We start from the raw sequence: 20,254 nt of genomic DNA, 5'->3' as shown, positions 1-20,254 counted from the left end.
CTGCCTCCCGAGTGCTGGGATTAAAGGCATGCGCCACCACGCCCGGCTTGAAAATGTGTATTTTTTAATTTAAAAACTTTTTGTTTTATTATTACAAGGGCATTTCTCAGTGGGTGCATGTGGAAGTCAGAGGGTTCAAAGGGTTAAACTTAAGCCTTTATCCATCTACATATCGCAGAAGCCCTAAACCGTACATTTTTGTGCACGGTCTATATGTTCTTGTGTCTATGCCTATATGTGTATGGAAGCCAGCATCAGACTAGATGTCCTTCTCTATGGCCCCACCTTAGGTTTTGAGGCAGGGTTACTCACCAAGCCTGGAGCTAGGCTGCTGTTCAGGAAGCTCCAGTGACCTTCCTATGTCTGCCTTCCCAGTGCTAGGATCATAGTTCACATCTCCAAGCCCGGCTTTTCACACAGGTTCTGGGGACCCCAGCTCAGGTCCTAATGCCTGTGTAGTGAGCACTTTACTGAGTTGTCTCCCTGGTTCCTACAATGTGTGTGTGTGTGTGTGTGTGTGTGTGTGTGTGTGTGTGTGTGTGTGTGTGTTTTAAGGGTAGCAGCTGCTACCCTTCCTGGAACCAGGCCTATGCATCCTCTCCCACAGACTCTACTTTCTCAGGGCTGTAAATCAACTCCTCTGAAGAGAACCCGGGGGTAGGGAGGACAGAGACAATTGCCTTTGGCAAGCTGTAGTTCACAGGCCATCCAGGGTCAAGCTCTAGAGGCCATGGGGCCGCAGTATCCCACCCTTGAGGTCGCACTGCCTACTAGCGGGCTCTCTCTCTCGGCACCTCAGGTCAACAGAGGCCCAGGCTTAGTCTTTTTACTAAGGGGGCTCAGATTTTTCCTACTTCAAGGGCCTGACCTTGCAGAGAGGGTGGAAATGTGTGAGAAGGAAGAGCTGTTAGTTGCCAACAAAAAACATATATACTGGTCTCTCCATATTGGTGGCACTGGGTTCCAGGCACCCCATACCTCATACACCAAACCCTAAATCCCTCATTTGAATCAGGGAAGTGTTACAGAGCCTACAGTCAGCCTTCCTTGCTAAGTCATTTCCAAGTCGTTTGTAACACTTAATACCATGTGAATACTAGGTGACCTTGTCGTGTAGGAGTTATAAGGTGTTCCTAAGTGCTCAAAGCAGTCTCCAGGCCTATAGGACAGAGGCCGCAAATGCAGACTTAGAGGCCAATTGTGCTTCTTCTCATGTAAAACAGTCCCTGTAACTTCTCTGAGATGATTTTTGTTTTAGATACTACCTTGCAAAGTTGTTCAGTTTGGCCTTGAACTCCTGGGCTCAAACAAGTTCTCCTGCCTCCGTCTTCCAAGTAGCTCAGACTGCAGGCCTGGCTGTACTCAACAACCTGTGATTTCTTGGTTCTTCATTCACCAAAGCTTTCCTGAGCCAGACACAAACGCTTAGTGGGCTGAAAGGCCAGTGAGGCCCAAACTGTAGTGACCACACGGGACAGAGCATATGACTTCTGGGGACAATAGCCTTGGGATCCAGCTTCACAGAAGGATTAAAAATGTTTCTAGGGCTTGGGAGATAAAGTACTTACCACTCAAGCATGAAGGTCAGAGTTCAGTTCCCCAGAACCAATTCAAAAGCCAGATGGGGTGATAGCAGCCTATGTATAACCCCAGCATTAGGAAAGAGAAGAGACCAGCTCTCTGGCCAGCTACAGTGGATGTATGGGCAAGCCCTGCATTCTTATGGTATACCCTGCTTCAGTGGATAATGCAGGAAGGAATTGAAGAAGACTCCTAACTTGGCCTTCAGGCCTCTACATACACACTTGCATGTGCACCACACACACACATACACACACACACACCATATATATATATGTGTGTGTGTATATATATATATATATATGTATATATATATGTATGTATATACACATATATGCAAAAAATAAAATTGTTTCCAAGTCCAGAAACAGTCCTTATGTGCCCCCAAACAAGAGCTTGAAGGTCTGACTTTTCTTCAGTGTGGGAGGATATGATGCAGCTATTAGATACATCATTCAGGGTAAGGATGTCTGTCCTTCAAGCTATAAGGAGGTGGAACAAGACCAAGCCAGAAGGAAGAGGCAGGTATTGTGGGCAAGGATGGAGCTGCTGTTCCTGGGACAAATGTGAGCTCCTTCCAGACATGTTCCCAGGTCCCTGGCCATAGCCCCCAGGGAAGCTGCAGCTGTGTTCCTGTCTATAGTGAGCTCTGTAGTGAGCTCAGAGAAACCAGTCCTAATCACTGACCCTGGAAAAGCCTCTTGAGTGTGTGTGTGTGTGTGTGTGTGTGTGTGTGTGTGTGTGTGTGTGTGTTGGAGGTGAGGGGGCAGTTTAGAACTTCAGGGAAGAGATGATCCTGGATTATCGGTGGGTCCTTCAAGGCTGTCACTAATGTCCTCATCACAGAGGGGTAGAGCCACAAGCAGAGGAGAGAGGCCTGTTGCAGCTGCAGGATGCATGGAAGGACTTCTACCTGAGACTGAAAGCCTTAACACCCGGGACTGAGCCCTGGGACACTAACTTCAGACCCAGCCTTCAGAACTTCAAGAAGGTTCCATGCAAGGATAAGAGGTGTGGGAGCAGGGATGAGCCTGATGGGTTCTGAGGCCTGAACCCACCTAACTCCTGCAGACTTTAATGCCTGGCAATTTGTCTCCAGCTTGGTGGTCCCCATGCTAACTGCATGCACAGCTGCTCCCTATGGGAAACATTCAGCAGACATCTACCAACCATCTGCAGACAGAGATGGTGAGATCCTTGCCTTTGGAGGGGGGTGAGATCTGACTCCACCTGGGCTCCCTCTCTGCCTCTCTCTCTCCTTTCTGTTTCTCCTCAGAGCTCTGTCTCAACAGGTCAAATGTATACATCAGAAGCTTTTAGGAACGCTGATCTGAAAGGACCTCAGTTCTCCAGCTCGGTCTTTGAGCACACATTACTTTATTTGCTTGTGGTAACCATGTGCTAAGACACTGTAGTAGTGACAGAAGCAGCTGGAGGAGGGGAGAAGGATTTGTTTGCTTGCCGGGAGGATGGGAGGGTACAGTCCACAATAGAGGGGAAACAGAGACAGGAGTGGCATATTATGGTGGCAGCAAGAGCCTGGGGTGGCTTGCCCACATTTTGGTCCACCACTAAGCACAGTTGGGACCAGAAGCTGGGATTAGATTTTAACCTTCAAGGTGACCCCCAAGAACCCACTTCTTCTGGGTTCTATGGGCTCCAACCCCATAGGACCCATAGCTTCCCAAAGTGGTGCCATCATCTGCAGACAAAGTGTTCAGACACAAGAGGCTATAGGGACATTTTACATCTCAGACATAGCAGACACCAGCCTCTTCTTGCACACATGACAAGTGTCAGGAGAAGTACAGATCGCATGGCACCAGGTGGCAGAACTCAAGTGCCAATGTCAATCTGGACCCTCCGGTCTGCCCTCCTTCCCTGCTTTCCACCTGTGACCTTTTTGGCCCAGAATATAGTACCAGGGACAGAGAATGAACCTGGCACCCAGCCTACCACAGTATCTACGAACAGCTGGCTCAGAGCCAGGAGTTCTGCATCGGGTATCAGCTTCCTTTCAACTGAATAGATTCAGTGAATACCCAGGGCTCCTCAGAGACTCTGCTCTCCTCCCCACCTGGTTCTGTTCTCTGGAGCCTCCTAATAAGCTTGCTGTTCCCAAGTGGATTGGTTTCCACTGTGACAGGCTGATTAAGTCCCTTCACCTCCATCTGGCTCAGGTTACAGCTACACAATCAGCCTAATGGCACCTCCACAGGCCACAGGTGCCCCAACATAGGGCACAGCTGCCCAGCCTCACAGGCGTGTGCTCCCAGCAACAGAGCCCTCCAATGACCAGCACAACTGTAACAAGCCACTGCAGCAAGTCCCCGGGTGGCCAAACTATTTATAAGAAGGACAGACCAAGTCCCCTTGTCAGATGCCTGGTGCCAGCCAGGCCCGTCGGCATTCCATCGGGGAGTGTCTGTCTTGGCCTGCCCATCCACAGCCTGGCAGTACTTCAAAGCTGGGGGAAAGATCACCCAGGGCTGGGCCACATCCATCAGCACCTTCCCTGATGCCCTTTCTAATGGGATTTTTGTACACATACATGCTTTGTCCCTCTCTCCTACTATTAAGCTTTTGAAGGGAAGACCCTAGCGCAGCTCCAAGCAATGATGTCCACTGGCAAGCATCTGGGGCCAGGAACTGGGCACTCCATAAATTTGGGAAACAGATACTGTCATTGTCCCCTTATACAGGCAGGCAAACTGAGGCTTAAGGCCACAAGGCTAAGAAATATTGCCCAGTAAGTATTTGAGAAAATGCATAGCAGCCTTAGCCACCAAAGAAGCCAAAGTCAAAATCACAGAGAGATGACACCCCATATTCCTTAGAGTGACGACAATCATAACCCAGTTTCCTGTGGGAACTGGGGTCCAGGCAGAGACACCAGATGACAGTGCTAGTGGAGCACAAAAATATGTACCCACAAGCCACAGCCTAGAGCATGAGTTCTCAAAAGGTTCAACATGGCCGGGTGTGGTAGCCAGAGCCATCAGCCATCAGTGGACCAATCAGCACAGAGAACCTCGCACAGAGGTAAGATGGTGTCCTGACTCTGACATTGCCCTAAGCGAGAGAGATCTCGGCTGTACAGCATCCAACATTGCACAGGTGAGCAGTCCAGAGGGGTCAAATCCACAGAAACAGGAAGCCCGACTCAAGGCTGCCAGAGGCTGGGAGGAGAGGGAGGTGTGAGTGCTATTGGGTATGGGGTGCCCTCAGGTGACAAGTGCAAAATGAGCCAGATAAAGGGCAGAACATTTATCCTTCTTTTGAGAAAAGAACCCATATATCCCCCAAAAGCTCTCAAACGTCATATGTAGCAAGGACGACCTTGAATTATCCCGAACTCCCAAATGCTAAGATACGGGCACACACCGTGTGTGCTGGGGAGTGAAGTCGGGCATTTCTGCATGCTACTTGAGCGTTCTACCAACTAAACCACACCCCCAGCCCCAAATGGCCAAACCTAATAGCATATGAGCGATATTTCAAGAAAATTGCTACCCTCCTCCCCAAAATGGAGAAATGGGACAATGGAGCCAGGATTAGAACCCAAAACTTACCCCACAGAACCTGCATCTGTAGGTGTTCCTGGCCATTCATTTTGTTTCCTCTGATGGTCTCAGAGGACCCTGAGCACAGCTCCCTTGGAAGGATGAATGCCAGGCTTTCAGCAAATGTATCTGGTGGCCTTAGCCACTCCGAGGGCAGTCAGAGGAGCAGGGCACAGGGCTGACCCTGTGACTCTGGACAGCGCCTGCCTATGGCTCCTGACCTGCCTTTTCAGAGGATATAGGGACACAGAGTGGAGAGCCAGCCAAGGGAACCAGTCTGCAGGGTGTAGAAGGCAGACTTGGTGCCTTTGAAAAGCATGGGTGCTGAGCTGGGTGTGGCCCTCCCATCTCCTCTTAGGACTGGCTGGCCTCTTTTCCTCCTAAGGTCCTGCAGTAGGAGAATCTCCAGACCTGTTCACAAGCTTTCTTTGTCAACTCTGGCCTAGTGCAAACCTGGGTTTGACACAGGAGTGATCAACAAACACAAACGGGGTGCTCTTGGGTCCCTGGGGTATCCTGGAACTGTGAGCCATGTCCTTTCTCCACTATCTACAAAGCACAGGTCACCCCTAAAGGAAGCCTGACCTTCCCTCAGATCCCACTGACTGAACCACAGCTGGTATTTCTCAGACTCCCTACCTCCCACTCCTCCCATGATCCTTCACCCTGGATACAGACTGAGGCCGGGACAGAGCTCAATGTCCTCTAAGAACCTCTCTACCTTTCCAGGACAGTTAGGATCCTTAGCATCCTACAGTGGGAGGTAGAGGGGCTAGAACTTGGGTCCCCATGCTTGCACCGCAGACACTTTCCTGACAACTATCTCACTAGCCCCAGGTTTTTTGTTAGTTTGGTTGTTTTTTGGTTTTTGTTTTTTTTTTTTATCCTGTTTGTCTGTCTGTTTAAATGTGCTTATCCCAGTGTCTGAGCTTATGCACCAGTGCCATCTGATAGGGTTGTGAAAACCTGGATGAGCAAGAACAGTTGAGAAGGGCTGTCTCAGGGCAGGGCACATGTGCACAGACAACAGAAGCCTGGCTCCATCTGCCTCCTTCTGTAAGGACTTGTGAGCCCTGGAGGGAGGGGTGGCAGGCAACATCATTCCAGTCCTAGACAGGATAGAGGGTCCTACTGCTACAGGTGTTGCTCAGCCTACGCTGGTCGTAGGGCTGAGCTGGGAACCAGCTGCAGTCCCCAACTGCTCTATCAGATGGCTGGAGCTTTGGGGGTACCTCCCTGGTCCTGGCTCAGGCAAAGGGAAGTGATGCATTTGTCTTTGTGTTGTGCTCCTGGCAAGGACCTGTGGTAAACTCCCTGGAGGAAATGGACTTACCTGAGTCCAGGGCTTTTAAGGCAGAGCTGGCTCCAAGCCAGACCTCAAGCTTCAACCCCAAGGCTCTCCAGGAAGCCCTGATTTCCAAGGACCCAGGGAGCAGGTGGCTCATTGTCAGGAGCCATCTAGGGAAGGCTAAGGCTAGGTGGCCCTCCTGCAGGTGGCCCACCATCTTTGTATGGTTTATGATGGGTGAGCTCTGAGGCAGGGCCCCAAGACACTTCGTCTCAGGATTGCTTCTTGCAGCTGATATAAATTTCCTGCCAGTATCACAACCCCGAAGGATTCCTGTGCATCAGCCCACCCTATTGAGAAGACTTCCTAGAGACCAACATGAAGATGAACTTTCATGAATTAATGCTGTTTAGATGAATTAATGATTTTATAGAAATCCTGATTTGATTCAAATAATTTTAGGAAGAAAGTTTTTAAGAAATGATTTTAGTTGTTTTGCTAGAAAGATATAATAAAGTTAGAATGTGCAGGACTGGAGAGATGGCTTAGTGGTTAGGAACATTCGCTGCTCTTCCAGAGGTCCTGAGTTCAATTCCACCAACCACATGGTGGTTGACAACCATCTGCAATGGGATCTGATACCCTCTTCTGGTGTGTCTGAAGACAGCAACAGTGTACTCACATATAAAATAAATAAATCTTAAAAAAAAATAGAATGTGACTACTCCTCATAAACTGTAATTAAAGGCTGCATAATAAGAAATAGAATAATCTTTCATAATTACACTAAAAAGAGAGATAAGCTTAGGACAAATTTGTGTCAAGGGAAAACCATTCAGGTCCAAGGATAAAGCCACAGGTGTGCACTATTGATAAGGCAATATAAAAACTGTTGCTTTGAACTTCTAATGAGCTTACAGTATGAAACATTGCTTTGAAATTGTTATTGATACCTTTCTGTAACTGCTCTTTTATGTAACCTTTTATCTCTGAGGTAATTCTTCTTGCATAGAGACCTTTCTGTCTAAAAAGCTATAAAAAGGCTGAAAGCAATAAAGAAAAGTGGTGTGTGTTGTCTGTGTGAGTGGCTTCTTCATCCCTTTCCTTTCTCTTCTCTCTGGTTCAAGAAGAGTTAATGAGCTCTGAGAGGCTTCTGGCTGACATGCCAGGGAAAGGAACTCTATCAATAAATCCTTTTACTCAATTCCCCACTGCTAAATAGCATGTGTTAAACAGCCAGAACCCATGCTTGGTTAAGCACAAAGAGTTAAAGAGAAAAGAAGCCAGCAGTTTTCAGCTGCAGAATAAGCAAGAGAGTGTTAGGTTTCTAGAGGCCGTCGGCTTTTGGCCCCCAGTACAGTGAGAGAGAGTTACAAGGCCAACGATCATCAGTCTTTTGACCTTCCTCCAGTGGTGTGTTCCACCTCAGCTTTGAACCCCAAAAGACTTGGGCAGGGCCCCCGGAAGTTCATAACACTTGGAAAATAATGTGGAGTCAGACTGAGCTCTGCCCTCAGAGCAAGGGGACTGGAAGTGTGTTTGTGGCAACTGTTCCAATACTTACACTTTCCCACTGGAAATGTTAAGGTAAGGCCTTAGACAGTGGTTAGAGCCAGTGCAGGACAGCACAAACACTGTGTGGTCACAGCAGAGCCCCACCTACAATCCCAGCCCCACCTACAATCCCAGCCCTGTTTCTGGTGACATCATACAGCCTTAGGGAAGGGTTCACAAACATCATGTAGGCTGGAAAAAAATCTGTGCGTGTGCGTGTTACATGTGTGTCAGTATCAGATGCTCATACATCCAGAGCTTGGGTCACTCATCAAACCGGAAGTTCACCATTTCTGCTAGGCTGATCACCGTGCCAGCTCCCATGATCCTCTTGTCTCTACCCACAATGTTGGGGTTCCAGGCACATACAGCCATGCCTAGCTTTTTGCAGAGGTGTTGGGAATTAAAACTGAAGTCCTCATACTTGAAGACCAAGCGTTCATCCCTACTGAATCATCTCCCCTGCCCTGAAAACTGTACTTTAAACTGGCCCTTCTCTTGCAAGAACCAAGGCGTGTTATGCTCTGTCCTCTGGTACACTTTTAAGTTTTTATTGAAATTTGTTTCAATAAAATCAGAACAATATTAGGCTGGTTAGTTGCTTAGCTAGTTACTTAGTTACTTAGTTACTTAGTTAGTTGAAACAGGGTCTTACTCTGTAGTTCAGGCTGGCCTCATCTTTCTGGGCCAGCCTCCCAGGCAGAGATGGCAGGCCTGTGACTATAGAAGCTAGTGAAGATGTTCACCGTGGACCCCGACGGATTGTGTGCAATTGTGTCTATTGGAGCCACAACACAGACTATCCCAAAGTTTACCCAGACCATTCCCACTTTTTCCTATAACCATTCCCTTCTGAGCTCCCTGGTGTGACACCCCTTGATCTGTTCCAAGCCTCATGCCCCGCACTGTCTCTCTTGCCCCTTACCAAACAGAACATTAAAAGAGACTTTTGAAACTGGAGAGAAGACTTCTCAGCTGGTAAAGAGAGACTCTTGACCATCAACAGCTAATGTCTCCCCTAGCTCTGTTGCTTCTTGCTGGTCCTGGAACCAAATCTTTCAGAAATTGATTTTTTTGTTTTTCTTTTTCTCTCTCTGAGACAACATAACTCTTTTGCCTCACAACTCTGTGACCAAAGGACTGAGATTGAGTGTGTCTAATCTCTCCTTGGCGAGTACATGGTCTTCTGCTGTCTTGGCGTGCCCTGGGCTCTCTACGTGTCTCTGTTCTGGTTTTTTCTTTTCAACTAAAATAAGCAAACTACTTTACATGTGATTTAATGTGTGCCGCAGGATGTTCTGAAGTCTGCGCGCTATTGCGGCATGGATAAATCTAGCAATGACCAAACAGACCACCTCACGTAGCTGTCTAATACTGAGAGCCTCACCATCCACTCAACTTTTCATGTACGCAGTATGCTATCCTTAGTAACAATCACCTTGGGGTTCACAGATCTGGAATGCACTTCTTCAGCCTCACTAACATTCTGTTCTCTTGTCCACGGTTCTCCACGCCTCTCTCCCAGCTCCCTGAGCCCCGCCCCTCTCCGCAACCCTCTCCCTGAGCTCCGCCCTGAACCCCGAGCCCCGCCCCGAGCCCCGCCCCACTCCGTGAGCCCCGCCCCTTTCCCTGCTCCCCGCCCCTCTCCCTGTTCCCTGCCCCACCCTCTGGTAAGCACCACGCTACACTCCATATCTACATGTCAATTCTTTTAGATTCCCTAAGAGTGAGATGGTATTTGTCTTTTGAGGCTAGACTCAATATTATGTTGAGTAACATGATTCCATTCTACATAGTCAAAAATGGCTGGCTTTCCGTCCTTTTCACGACTGACTAACATTCTATCATAATAGCCCACCCCTCTTTATCCATTCATCTACCAATGTACTCATCATTCCGCGCAAGGATTTTTTTTTCCAATAATATCTCAAAAGCATCGGTAACAAACGCGTAAACAGCCGAGTGGGAGGGGTCATATCCCATGAACAAGCTGCTGTAGAGCAAAGGAAACAATCTACATACGAGGCGGGGACCAACTCCAGGACAGCGTATGATCGATCGCCATGAGATACCTGCAAAGTACAGTCAACCTCTGTGTCCCTGCCTGCTGCATCTGTGGATCCAACCAACTGGGAAACGGTATCCAAAAGCAAAGCCTCGTGGCATAGCTGGCATGTGCTACATAGTTAGGCCTACGGTCTCATTTATTGGACACCTTGTCATTTCTTCCTAGACAGCACAGTGTGGCAGCTTTCATAATCTCTGCACAGTGGCAGGAAGTGTAAGTCACCTAGAGATGATGTGAAGTACTCTGGAGGATTAGTAAGCTGTATGCAAATACCGCATCGTTTCTATAGCAACTTGAGAATCCTTAGATCCTGGTATCCTCGGGGGTTATGGAAGGGTGGCTAAGGGTCGCTGTATACATCTAACCGAGGATTAATGTGCAGGACACATAAGAAATCCATGGGGCTGGAAGGATGGCTCAGGGGCTAAGCATGTACATCTCTTGGAGAGGACTCACATCAGGGAGTTCACAACTACCTCTAACTCCAGCTCCAAGGGGTCTGACACTTTCCTGGCTGCCTTAGGCACCCTCATGTACATGACTATACACTCAGACATACCAAGAGGAAAGAGGAAAGGAGAGAGGGGGAGGGAGAAGGGCATCTTAGAAAGAAAGCAGTCCAAGCCAAATGGCATGGTTCACGCCTATAATCTCAGCGATGGGGCAAGAGGAGTGCTGTGATTTTGAGGCTAGCCTGGGCTACATAGTGGGCTACAGACCAGCCTGGATTACAGCATAGACCCTGGCTCATTAAAAATATATATTTTAATTAAATTAAAAAGAACCTTGAAGAGTGGTGGTGCATCCCTTTAGTACCAGCACTGGGGAGGCAGAGGCAGGAAAAGCTCTGAATTTAAGGTGAGCCTGGTCTACGGAGTGAGTTCTAAGACCCTGTCACACACAAAAAAAACCCTAAAAACTAAAAAAATTAAATAATAAAGGATCAAAGAAAGAAAGAAACTCAGATAGCTTCATAGTGAAGAACCAAGCAATCCAAATACAGAATGGGGAGCCAGACCTGATGCTTCTCAAAAGAGGACGTTCAGACAGCCATGGGGTATGTGCAGTGAAGAACCAAGCAATCCAAATACAGAACGGGGAGCCAGACCCGATGCTTCTCAAAAGAGGACGTTCAGACAGCCATGGGGTATGTGCAAACACCCTCAGCACCAGAGATCACCAGAGCAATGCAGAAATAACAGAAAGCCATCACCTCACACCTGTTAGAAGGGCTGGGATCAATGAGAAAAGAGACCAGAGAGATGCACTCGCCTCGCAGGCCCAAAACCCCAAGTTCAAAGTCAAGAAAGAGCCTTTGTAAATGTGAATGGAGAAAAATGGACTCAGGTTGTTCTCTGACCCCACCCATGTGCTCAAGCACAGGTGGCCACACACATACACACACAAACACACACACACACACCATGTACCTACACACACGCATATCACTTATGCATAAACACACATCATCTGTACACACACACACACACACACAAACTATACAAAACATTTTTAAAAGTTGAAAGGCTACATACAGAGGAGCCCTCACCATCCATGGCTGGTGGGAATATGAGCTAGTCCAGCCACTATGAAAATCAGTATAGTCTCTCAAAAAATTAAAAATAGACACACCATCTGATCCAGACATCTCACTCCTGGGGAAGTGGAATCAGCCTGTTTGGGACATCTGCACTCCAGGCAGCGCTGTCAAGACAGCCAAGAGACAGAAGCAGCCTAAGTGTCCATGAACAGACGAATGGATATTTTTGTGCTTTTAAGTGCAAATTCACGTCTGTGGGAGAGCAAGATGGCTTGAAAATTCTCGCCCCTCGCTTTGAATGATTGGCATTTTGAGAGTCATGTGACCTACAACGCACCAGTCTGCTAGCCGCGGTTTACACAATGTGCTCTGAGCTTTTCGTAATTGAAGTGGATTACCCTAGAGTTACAAAAAATGTTGAAGGGGGGAAACAACAGGGAAATAACTACTACTACTACTACTACTACTACTCACTCAGACACCCACCCTCTGCCTTCATGTACGTCATGTGACATGCTTTGGCCAATGAGATGCCAGCATAGCCATGCCCATCACTTCTTGTGGGGCCGTATGATTGGCCATGCCGGTGTCTCTGCTCTCTGGACCCGGGTCGGTATGGAAGTATCCCAATAGATGCTTCTGTGTAAGGGTCTGGATCTACCTGAACCAGACTAGAATGAACTTGGCATGAATGAAGACCCTGTACCACTACGAACCACTGCCATTTGTGTTTTCCACAGCAAACTGAGCATGTCTGGACTTTCAGTGCTGTCAGTGACACCCAAGAGGTCACGAGTGTCAACCTCGAAAGCAAAATGGAAAGAGCAAAGGTGTGAGGCACTGCCTGGGTAGCCACTGATAGGTTAAACCTGCCTCAGCGACTTCCGGAGCTTATTTAGACTGTATAATCTCAAGAATAAAATAGTCTGGGGTTCAAAATGCTAATAACTTTCTTTAAAAAAAAAATACAATAAATGAACCTGGTGAGATGGCACAGGAGATAAAGGCGCTTGCTGTCAAGCTGATGGGCCACAAGTTAGATGAAGGGAACTGGCTCCTTTACATTGTCCCCTGACCATAGGTATGCGCACGTGCAAGCGCACGCATGCACACACACACACACACACAGTGAAAAAAGTAAAAATACAGAGCCTAGCAAGGTGTCTCAGTGGGTAAAGGCGCTTCCTCCAAGCCTGATAAACTGAGTGTAACTCCTGGGACCCACGTGGTAGAAGGAGAGAACCCACTCAGACAAGCTGTCTCCTGATCACCACATATACATATGGCACACATCCAAACTATGCACACACATATACATGCAAAATGAATAAACAAGATATAATAAATTCAAACAAATAAAACATCTTGCTCTCTCAACCAGGCTCAATTCCACTTGACCCAAGATTCCCATATTGAAGATCTAACAGCTTCCCTGTATGCTTGCCCTGTGTTTCTTCCTGTAAACAGGAAGTCCTCGTGGGTTCTGGAGACACTGAAGCAGGGTTCAAGCAATGAGAATTCATTCATATGTTGCTAAGAGTTAAGATCATGTGTGAGGCCCACACTGAGCCTGCATGAGCCCTACACATGGGGGGGGGGGAGCTATCCTGAGGGATTTGGGACCAGTGAGTGTCAAATACAGCACATAACTTCCCTGAATCCAGAAAGAGAAAGAGGCCTACCCCAGAACGCAGGATAATGAGGGCGCCAGTTGTCCCCAAACACCCAATACCTCAGCACTCCCACAAGGGGCACGAAGCACAGGACAGGCTGGGCTGGCATTCTTCAGGAATACTGCCCAGTGAGATAGCAGGAGGTAGAGGGGTGCTCCAACATGCAGGGCCCCTAGAGCTGCAAATCTCAGGGAAGGGTCCCTGAAGAAGGCAGACCCTCCTCCCGTGTCTGCCAGTGGCCTGGCTTTGAACAGGAAGGAGAGAGTGAGATCCCTTAGCACAGTGTTGGGGTGTGGTGGGACCTGTTAGAGAGAGCAAGCGCCCTGAGAATGGTTCACAGGGCCATCGCCGGTCTTTCTTTCTCTCTTGGGCTCAGTTTCCCCCTGCATACTGTGGAGACTATAAGCCGAAAGTGTGATATAAATATGATAAAGGACAGCAATGAGAGAACCCATCCAGGACTTCCACCTGTAACTGCTCTCGCCACACCCGACATCTCCCAGGAGGCAGTGCGGTGATGCTCAGGTCAATCCCTCCGTGTCAGCTGTATCTTGAGTGTTCACCACAACTGCAGCGATCATTTAAAGAGAGCCACCTCCTCCCTCCTGCCTCTCCCAGACTCCTCATTTATAGGGAAGTGACAGGCATCATTTCATGAGATCCCTACAACATCCCAATGTCACAGTGTCACCTCCACCTCACAGCTGAAACTAAGAAGTTCTGCTGGCTGGAATGGAGGTAGACAGGGAGGAGCAGAGGGAAGGGAAACTGGCATCAGGATGTGATGAATGAGAGAATACAGAAGTGGAGGAGAGGGGCTGGAGAGATGGCTCTGCGGTTTAGAGCACTGACTGATCTTCTAAAGGTTCTGAGTTCAATTCCCAGCAACCACATGGTGGCTCACAACCATCCGTAATGAGATCTGATGCCCTCTTCTGGAGTGTCTGAAGACAGTGTACTTACTATATATAATAAATAAATATAATCTTTTAAAAAAAAGAAAGGCCGGGAGGAGAAGGGTGACAAAGAGAAGGGGAAGAGGAGGAGGAGGAAGAGGAGGAAAAGGAGGAAGAAGAGGAGGAAGAGGAGGAAAAGGAAGAAGAAGAGGAAGAGAAAGAGGAAGAGAAGGAGGAGAAGGAAGAGGGAGGAAGAAAAGGAGGAAGAGGAGAAGGAGGAAGCGGAGGAGAAGGAGGAGGAGAAGAAAGCTGTTGAAGTCCTGCTGGCTCCTCCCCCACCTCTTAACCTCTTTTTCCAGTGCCTCTGTCCACAGCACATCAAACATCCAGGTCCCTCCTGGTTGCAGTGGCCTCCCTGGCTCCCTTCTACCTATAGAACAAATCCTGATTGCAGTTACCTGACTAGGCAGAGGGACATCAGGAAGCCATCTCAGGGCCCAGAGACCACCCTCTAAGAACAGTGTCCCAGCCAGCTTTGTGGTTTGCATCTTGAGTGTCCCTTAGTGGGATGTGACCTAGAAATATTAGGACCCTATCCCCTCTCCCACCCCCCTCTGCTTCCTGTGTTCACACCACAATGTCCTGCCCGCCACAGGCCCAGAGTCACAATTCCAAGTGACCATGTGCTGAGGCCCTACGGTGAAGCCAAAATGGCCCTTTCCTCTTTGTGATGTGTTAGTCTTGGGACTTTGTTACTGTCGCAGAAAGCAGACTAGCAGAGTGCTTGGGCACCTCCTCCAGAGATGCTTACCAGGCTCCAACGCAGAGTGTCAATCATCCAGTCAGCAGCCACAGAGGGGGGGAACCTAGGCTGTTTTGCTGTCTCTCAGCCTTGGGAACACAGAGATCACATCCCTCTCTGCAAAGCCCAACCAACTCCGCTTTGGAAGAAACTCCATTTTGTGGGAGACCAGGGGCTAAACTCCAATTCCAGAAAGAAAACCATGAAGTCCACTTGAGCAAACATCCCAACGGCAGGGTCAAGGTTCATAGAGATAACTCGAGACATCCTGCAGAGAATAGATAACCTAGCCATCCTGTTTGTCAGGTTTGCCTCCGTGTTCAGTTCCTAAAGATTACTCCAGAAATGTAGTTTTTAAGAGATTATCTTGCTGACCCATATAGAAATTCCCCAAGCTTGATGTCACTACAATAATACCCTGCACCCCTAGACTCGGGCTCTCTGTGACCTGCTGTAATGAGGTTCACGAGAGTCCTTGTTTGAGAGCTAATAAAGACTCTTATGTGTTTACATCACAAATGGCTCCTCGGTTGTCTTTGGGGCCTCTGCAACTTGGGCATGACACCTCCTCTTGCTGTTGTGAGCCCAGCTCGTGAGTCTTGAGAAGCACAAGGCAGGGAGCTTGACTCAGATCCTCAGAGTAACCCAGGCTAGCCCAGCCAAACTTTTCTACAGTCAGTGGCCTGAAGTTATCGTGAAGGCCTCCTCTATGTCCCAGAGTCACTCCTGGGTCCTCTTTGCCCCTTTCACAGTGTCTGCCTACCCGGAATCCAGGGCAGAGACAGCTGTCAGGCCTGTCCTCTGAGGTCTGCACAGCTGCTCTGGAGTCTTGGGCAGCGTGGATTTGAGGAGTCTCCAGGGAGAAACTCAAGTCAAGCCGGGGTAAGGAAGGAGGTGGAGGCTGTCTCAGTGCCTGTTTAGGGACCCCACATGAGGCCTTGGGAGAAAGCAACCGGGTCTCTCATGGGCCTGGAGGAAGCAGGTGAGTTATGGATGGCTCCTCAGTGTCTTCCGGCCCTAGGCTTGGGGCAAAGCCTCTGAATTGAGGCAGAGAGCCAAGTGCTTTAAGAGATGAGGATCAGGAGACCCTGCGAGGATGTCAGGGCCTTCTTAGAGAATCTCTTGGCAATGTAGTATGAAGGGAGCTGACCTTGATAGAGCAACCCTCCCCCAACAAGAGTATCAAGAGCAGCCATCTCTCCAGGGACAAGTGGCGTGGCTGCACTGGAATTGGCAGACACTATATGGAAGGAAACAGAGTCACACAACAACCAGATGCACACTCCGCTACTGTCCCCACACACACCCAGCTACTGTCCACCACCACAAACAGAGTCCCCCCCCCACCCCAGACATGCTCTCTAACAGGACAAATGTTCACCCATCAGGTAAGTGTCTTGCCCAAGGCCACCGAGCCAGTGAGTGGGAGCAGAGATTTGAACCCTGAGCTGGTTAGACTACTTTCATTGCTCTCTGATATTGTAGCACCCTGCTCTTGACGCTCAGACTTGCTTGGTTACTTTGTTTCCCCTCCTAAGCACAGAGAAACTGACAGCCCAGAGGCCTGCCAGCTCCTCCTACCAAAAGGGACTGAATGTTGGACTGTATGGAATAAGTCACTTTGTATGTCCAGAAGGTGCTAAGTGCAGACCCAATGAGAAATGGGGCATGTCTCTATTTTACCACTGATGAAACTAACGCTTGGTTTGGTGACGTGGTGCATCCAGGAACCCCTTGCACCCAAGGAGTAGAGTCTAGTCTGAAACACAAGCGTTGAAAAAGCTGTGCCTTCAGTGGGTCGGTAGTTCCTGCTATAAATACAATGCTGACTCCTGGGTAACCTTAAGCCTCCTGTAGGCTTGCCCGCCCAGGCCTAAGGCCATAAATCCCAGGGCCTGTGCCGCCCGCCCGCTGTGCTCCCCTCTTGACGGAATTTCCTCCCATGTCCTAACAAGGTACCACATTTTTTTACAGGCTCCAGATGATTGGAGGCAGTGTTGAGCTACCTAGCAATCTCTGAAAAGAAGGGGTGTGGCTGAAGGCAAGATGACACTCCTGGAATAAAGGTCCTAACCTGGGGACAAAGACAGACCCAGCACAGAGAATAGGGGTGCTGGGTCCAGCCTCTGCTAGACCCTACAGCAGTCGATGACCTTGGGCATGTCATCTGCCCGCTGGACTTCATCTCCCTTGCCTGAACAGTGGAGTCATGCCATTTGCCTCTAGGCAGTAAATGGCACGTCCAAAACACCCAGGACTAGGAAGGTGTCTGGGTATCGTTATTCCATTTTCTGCCCTGTAGCTTATTTATTGCCTGAACTATAAACCCCCTCACACTGCTAACAAAGACTGGCATCGTTTTAATGGTGCTACAAGTTTTGGATTCTTTTACTCTTATTGCGTTAAGAAGAACAGAGTCCCTTCGCTGGCCCCTTTGAATGGATTTGCCCAAGGGCTCACAAGCCTCATGAATGTTGAGACTGTTTTTACAGGCCCTGAGACCAGTTAGGGACAACAGGGAGATTCCACTGAGCTTCCTGGATCTGTTGCTGGAGGCAGGCATCCCAGAGAAGCCTGAATGTCTGGAGATGAATTCCAGGAGACTTCTAAACAGAGAGAGTCTCCTCCGCTGCAGGCTGCAGCCTTAGTCTAGTTTGGTTTTGTTGTTGTTGTCTGGGAAAAGCGCTCTCTCTCTCTCTCTCTCTCTCTCTCTCTCTCTCTCTCTCTCTCTCTCTCTCTCTCTCTTCTCTCTCCATTTTGCTTTCTGTTGTTTCGGGTTTTTGAGACGCAATCTCTCTGTGTAGCTGAGGCTGGCCTAAAACTTGAAATCCTCCTGTCTCAGCCTCCTCAGGAGGACCTGCTTATATTCTCAGATGAGGCTCTGTGTCAGACCCATAGAAGGAAGACAAAGAGCACGGCACTGCATTTTACAGCCATAACAATAACAATGATTCCAAGAGCTTGCACAGGGTCTCTTGTCAGAGCTGAGCCAGGACAAAGCAAACCAGTACTGACCCCACCCCCAGACAAAGAAGAGAAAAAGAGTATAAGTCCTCTCCTGGCCCCAGGCTTCACATACCATGTACACTCGGTGCCGTACCACAATCCTGGCAGCCTAAATATTGTCTTAGCCTTCCTGAAATACTCTACCTACGGGTGGCTTTACAGACTGCTAAAACTAGGGCTCTGTCCCTGATGCAGGGAGAGCTATTCCGGGTTTGTGTCAGGTGTGGGGCCAGGCCAGCCAGCGACGGACGCTGGCAGCTCCCCAGACACTGGTGGCCTCCGCAACCATAGGAGTAAAGCTTGGCGGCCAGCTCTGCTGGCACCCGGTGGAAGCAGGCGAGGGCAGCCTGCTTTTGTCCATGTCTCCCTCCTGACACACAGGCACATACAGAGCCAGGCCCGGAATGTCCGTCAGATACCACAGGGCCTCCCGGGGCAGCCTGGCATGCCTGTGAATGCTGAAGAATCACCAAGGTGAGGTTTTAGGATAAAGACTATGGGCCAGAGCTGAGCCATGTCTTAACTAAGGACATCAAGGGACGATGCCCAGGCCATGTGTGCTACTGAGCATCTGCTCGCAGTACCTACTTATCCTGTCTCAGAAGAACCGCTGCACTCACGATACACTGACACCAGCAGACACTTTTGTACATTATTGTAATTTTCGCAAACCGCACGGTAGGTGCGTAGCCACATCTGTTCTCATTGTCACCTACAGACACTGAAGCTCAGAGACATTAAACCAGCTGCTCAAGACGGTAGCCTGGACCACTTCCTCCAGAGCCCCATGGTAAACACTGAGTGTGTAGTTCTCAGCTTCTACTATTTCAGGTAGCCAATCCCCACTACACATCAGGGTATATGGGTAGGACCTGGATTCCAACTGCATCTCCTCACACCTGTATCCCCAGCCACCTCCATGCAGCCCAGCAGGAATCCTCAGGAGCTGATCTCACACTGGTGGAGTAATCAGAACATCCCAGTGGGCTCAGGATCCCAGAAAACCTCCCAGGACCTGCGAGATTGTCCCAGCTTAATGCTTACACCCCTTCCGTTGCATATGGTGTCAAAGGTCATGCACCCTGCACCCACTCTAAAGCCCAGCCCACAGCTTGATCCCTGAATCCTGTGGTCAGCCCTGCTCCTTCTCCAGGCTGACAGCCCAAGAATTTGTTAGAGGTACGGCTTCCTGCTAAAGCCTACTAGGAAATCAGGGGGTGCGGCCAGGGCTGAGCTTTGAAACTCAAACTGCCTCCGCTAGGCTGCAGCTCCCAGGAGTCAAACTAAGAAGAAGGGGTCCCCACTTCACTGCTGCCTGCAGCCCGTGGGGGGCCGGGTGCCCTTGGTGACCGGAGGCCTTGCCTTTGCAACCGGAGCCATGGCTGGTAAATATAGCACTGCCACTCACCAGCTGAGGGGCCCTCGCCGTCCGACATGGTGGGGGAGATGGGCAGCCAGCTGGCCACCAGCCTGCGGGGACACTCAGAGCCCTCAACAGCCGTCACCCACCCAGCCTGGCTTGGGACTGCTCCGTGTCCAGCCCCTAGGCAGTGTCCTGCCTCGCCAGCCTGGCCACCCCCCCATGTTGGGCTGGGCAGATAAGAGCGTGTTCCCCGTGCCAGGAACCTGTGCGATTGGTGGATAAATCTAGGCACTGCCCTCCTCTGCCTGGGGCCTCTCCTCAGCAGCCCCAGAATGTTGCCTGAGAAGCTACTGCACCCCTGGGTGCTGGACCAGTCCCTGGAATCCCAGCTCTGGAGACTACGGAATGCCTTTTCCCTCTCTCCTGGTGTCTAGTCCCACCTACTGAGTCAGGACCATTTATGGGCATTTAGTGAAGGAGGATACCAAGGGACGCTGCCAGTGAGTGTGTGCTGGTTCCAAGAGGCACACAGAGCACAGTCACCCACACTTCAGTTCACTCAGCTTTCCAGACAGCCACATCAGGTCCATGTCACAGACAGGGTTAAGTGACCCTGAAGGGAAACCAGCCCTCTAGGGGTGTAACCGGGATCTGGAGCCAGGCTGTCTGTCTCCAAGGCATAGGAAGCCTTGCCTTTGTTTAGCCAAGAGCACCCACATTTCTGGACACACACAGGGTACTTTCTGCTCCACACATGTTGGGGAGCTGTGTGAAGGAGCTCCCAGCAGGAAGTGAGGTAACTTCTGTGCTTACACAGGAAACGTGAGATTGAGAGAACACACCGCTACAAGCATTTAGTATGTGTTTGCTGTGTGCTTGACTAAGAGTCAACCGAGTCCCCTCCTGGTTCCCGAAAGGGG

The 20,254-nt window shown here is 49.5% G+C and overlaps 1 protein-coding gene across 2 annotated transcripts in view; it reads right to left on the bottom strand.

The window, feature by feature from the left end:
- The window catches only part of Eml1 (EMAP like 1), a 169,390-nt gene extending 149,816 nt beyond the window's left edge, over positions 1-19,574 (bottom strand). Inside the window, exon 1 of one of the 2 annotated variants that reach the window (XM_021178556.2) lies at positions 19,380-19,574. In XM_021178556.2, coding sequence (XP_021034215.1) covers positions 19,380-19,407 — 28 coding nt within the window. In that variant the 5' untranslated portion in view covers positions 19,408-19,574. The remainder of the gene's footprint in view (positions 1-19,379) is intronic. The other variant, XM_029484428.1, reaches the window with a different exon arrangement.
- Positions 19,575-20,254: the final 680 nt, after the last annotated feature.

Source organism: Mus caroli, chromosome 12, assembly GCF_900094665.2.
Source record: "Mus caroli chromosome 12, CAROLI_EIJ_v1.1, whole genome shotgun sequence".
Classification (NCBI taxonomy): domain Eukaryota; kingdom Metazoa; phylum Chordata; class Mammalia; order Rodentia; family Muridae; genus Mus; species Mus caroli.
This window is presented reverse-complemented; position numbering and strand designations above follow the sequence as displayed.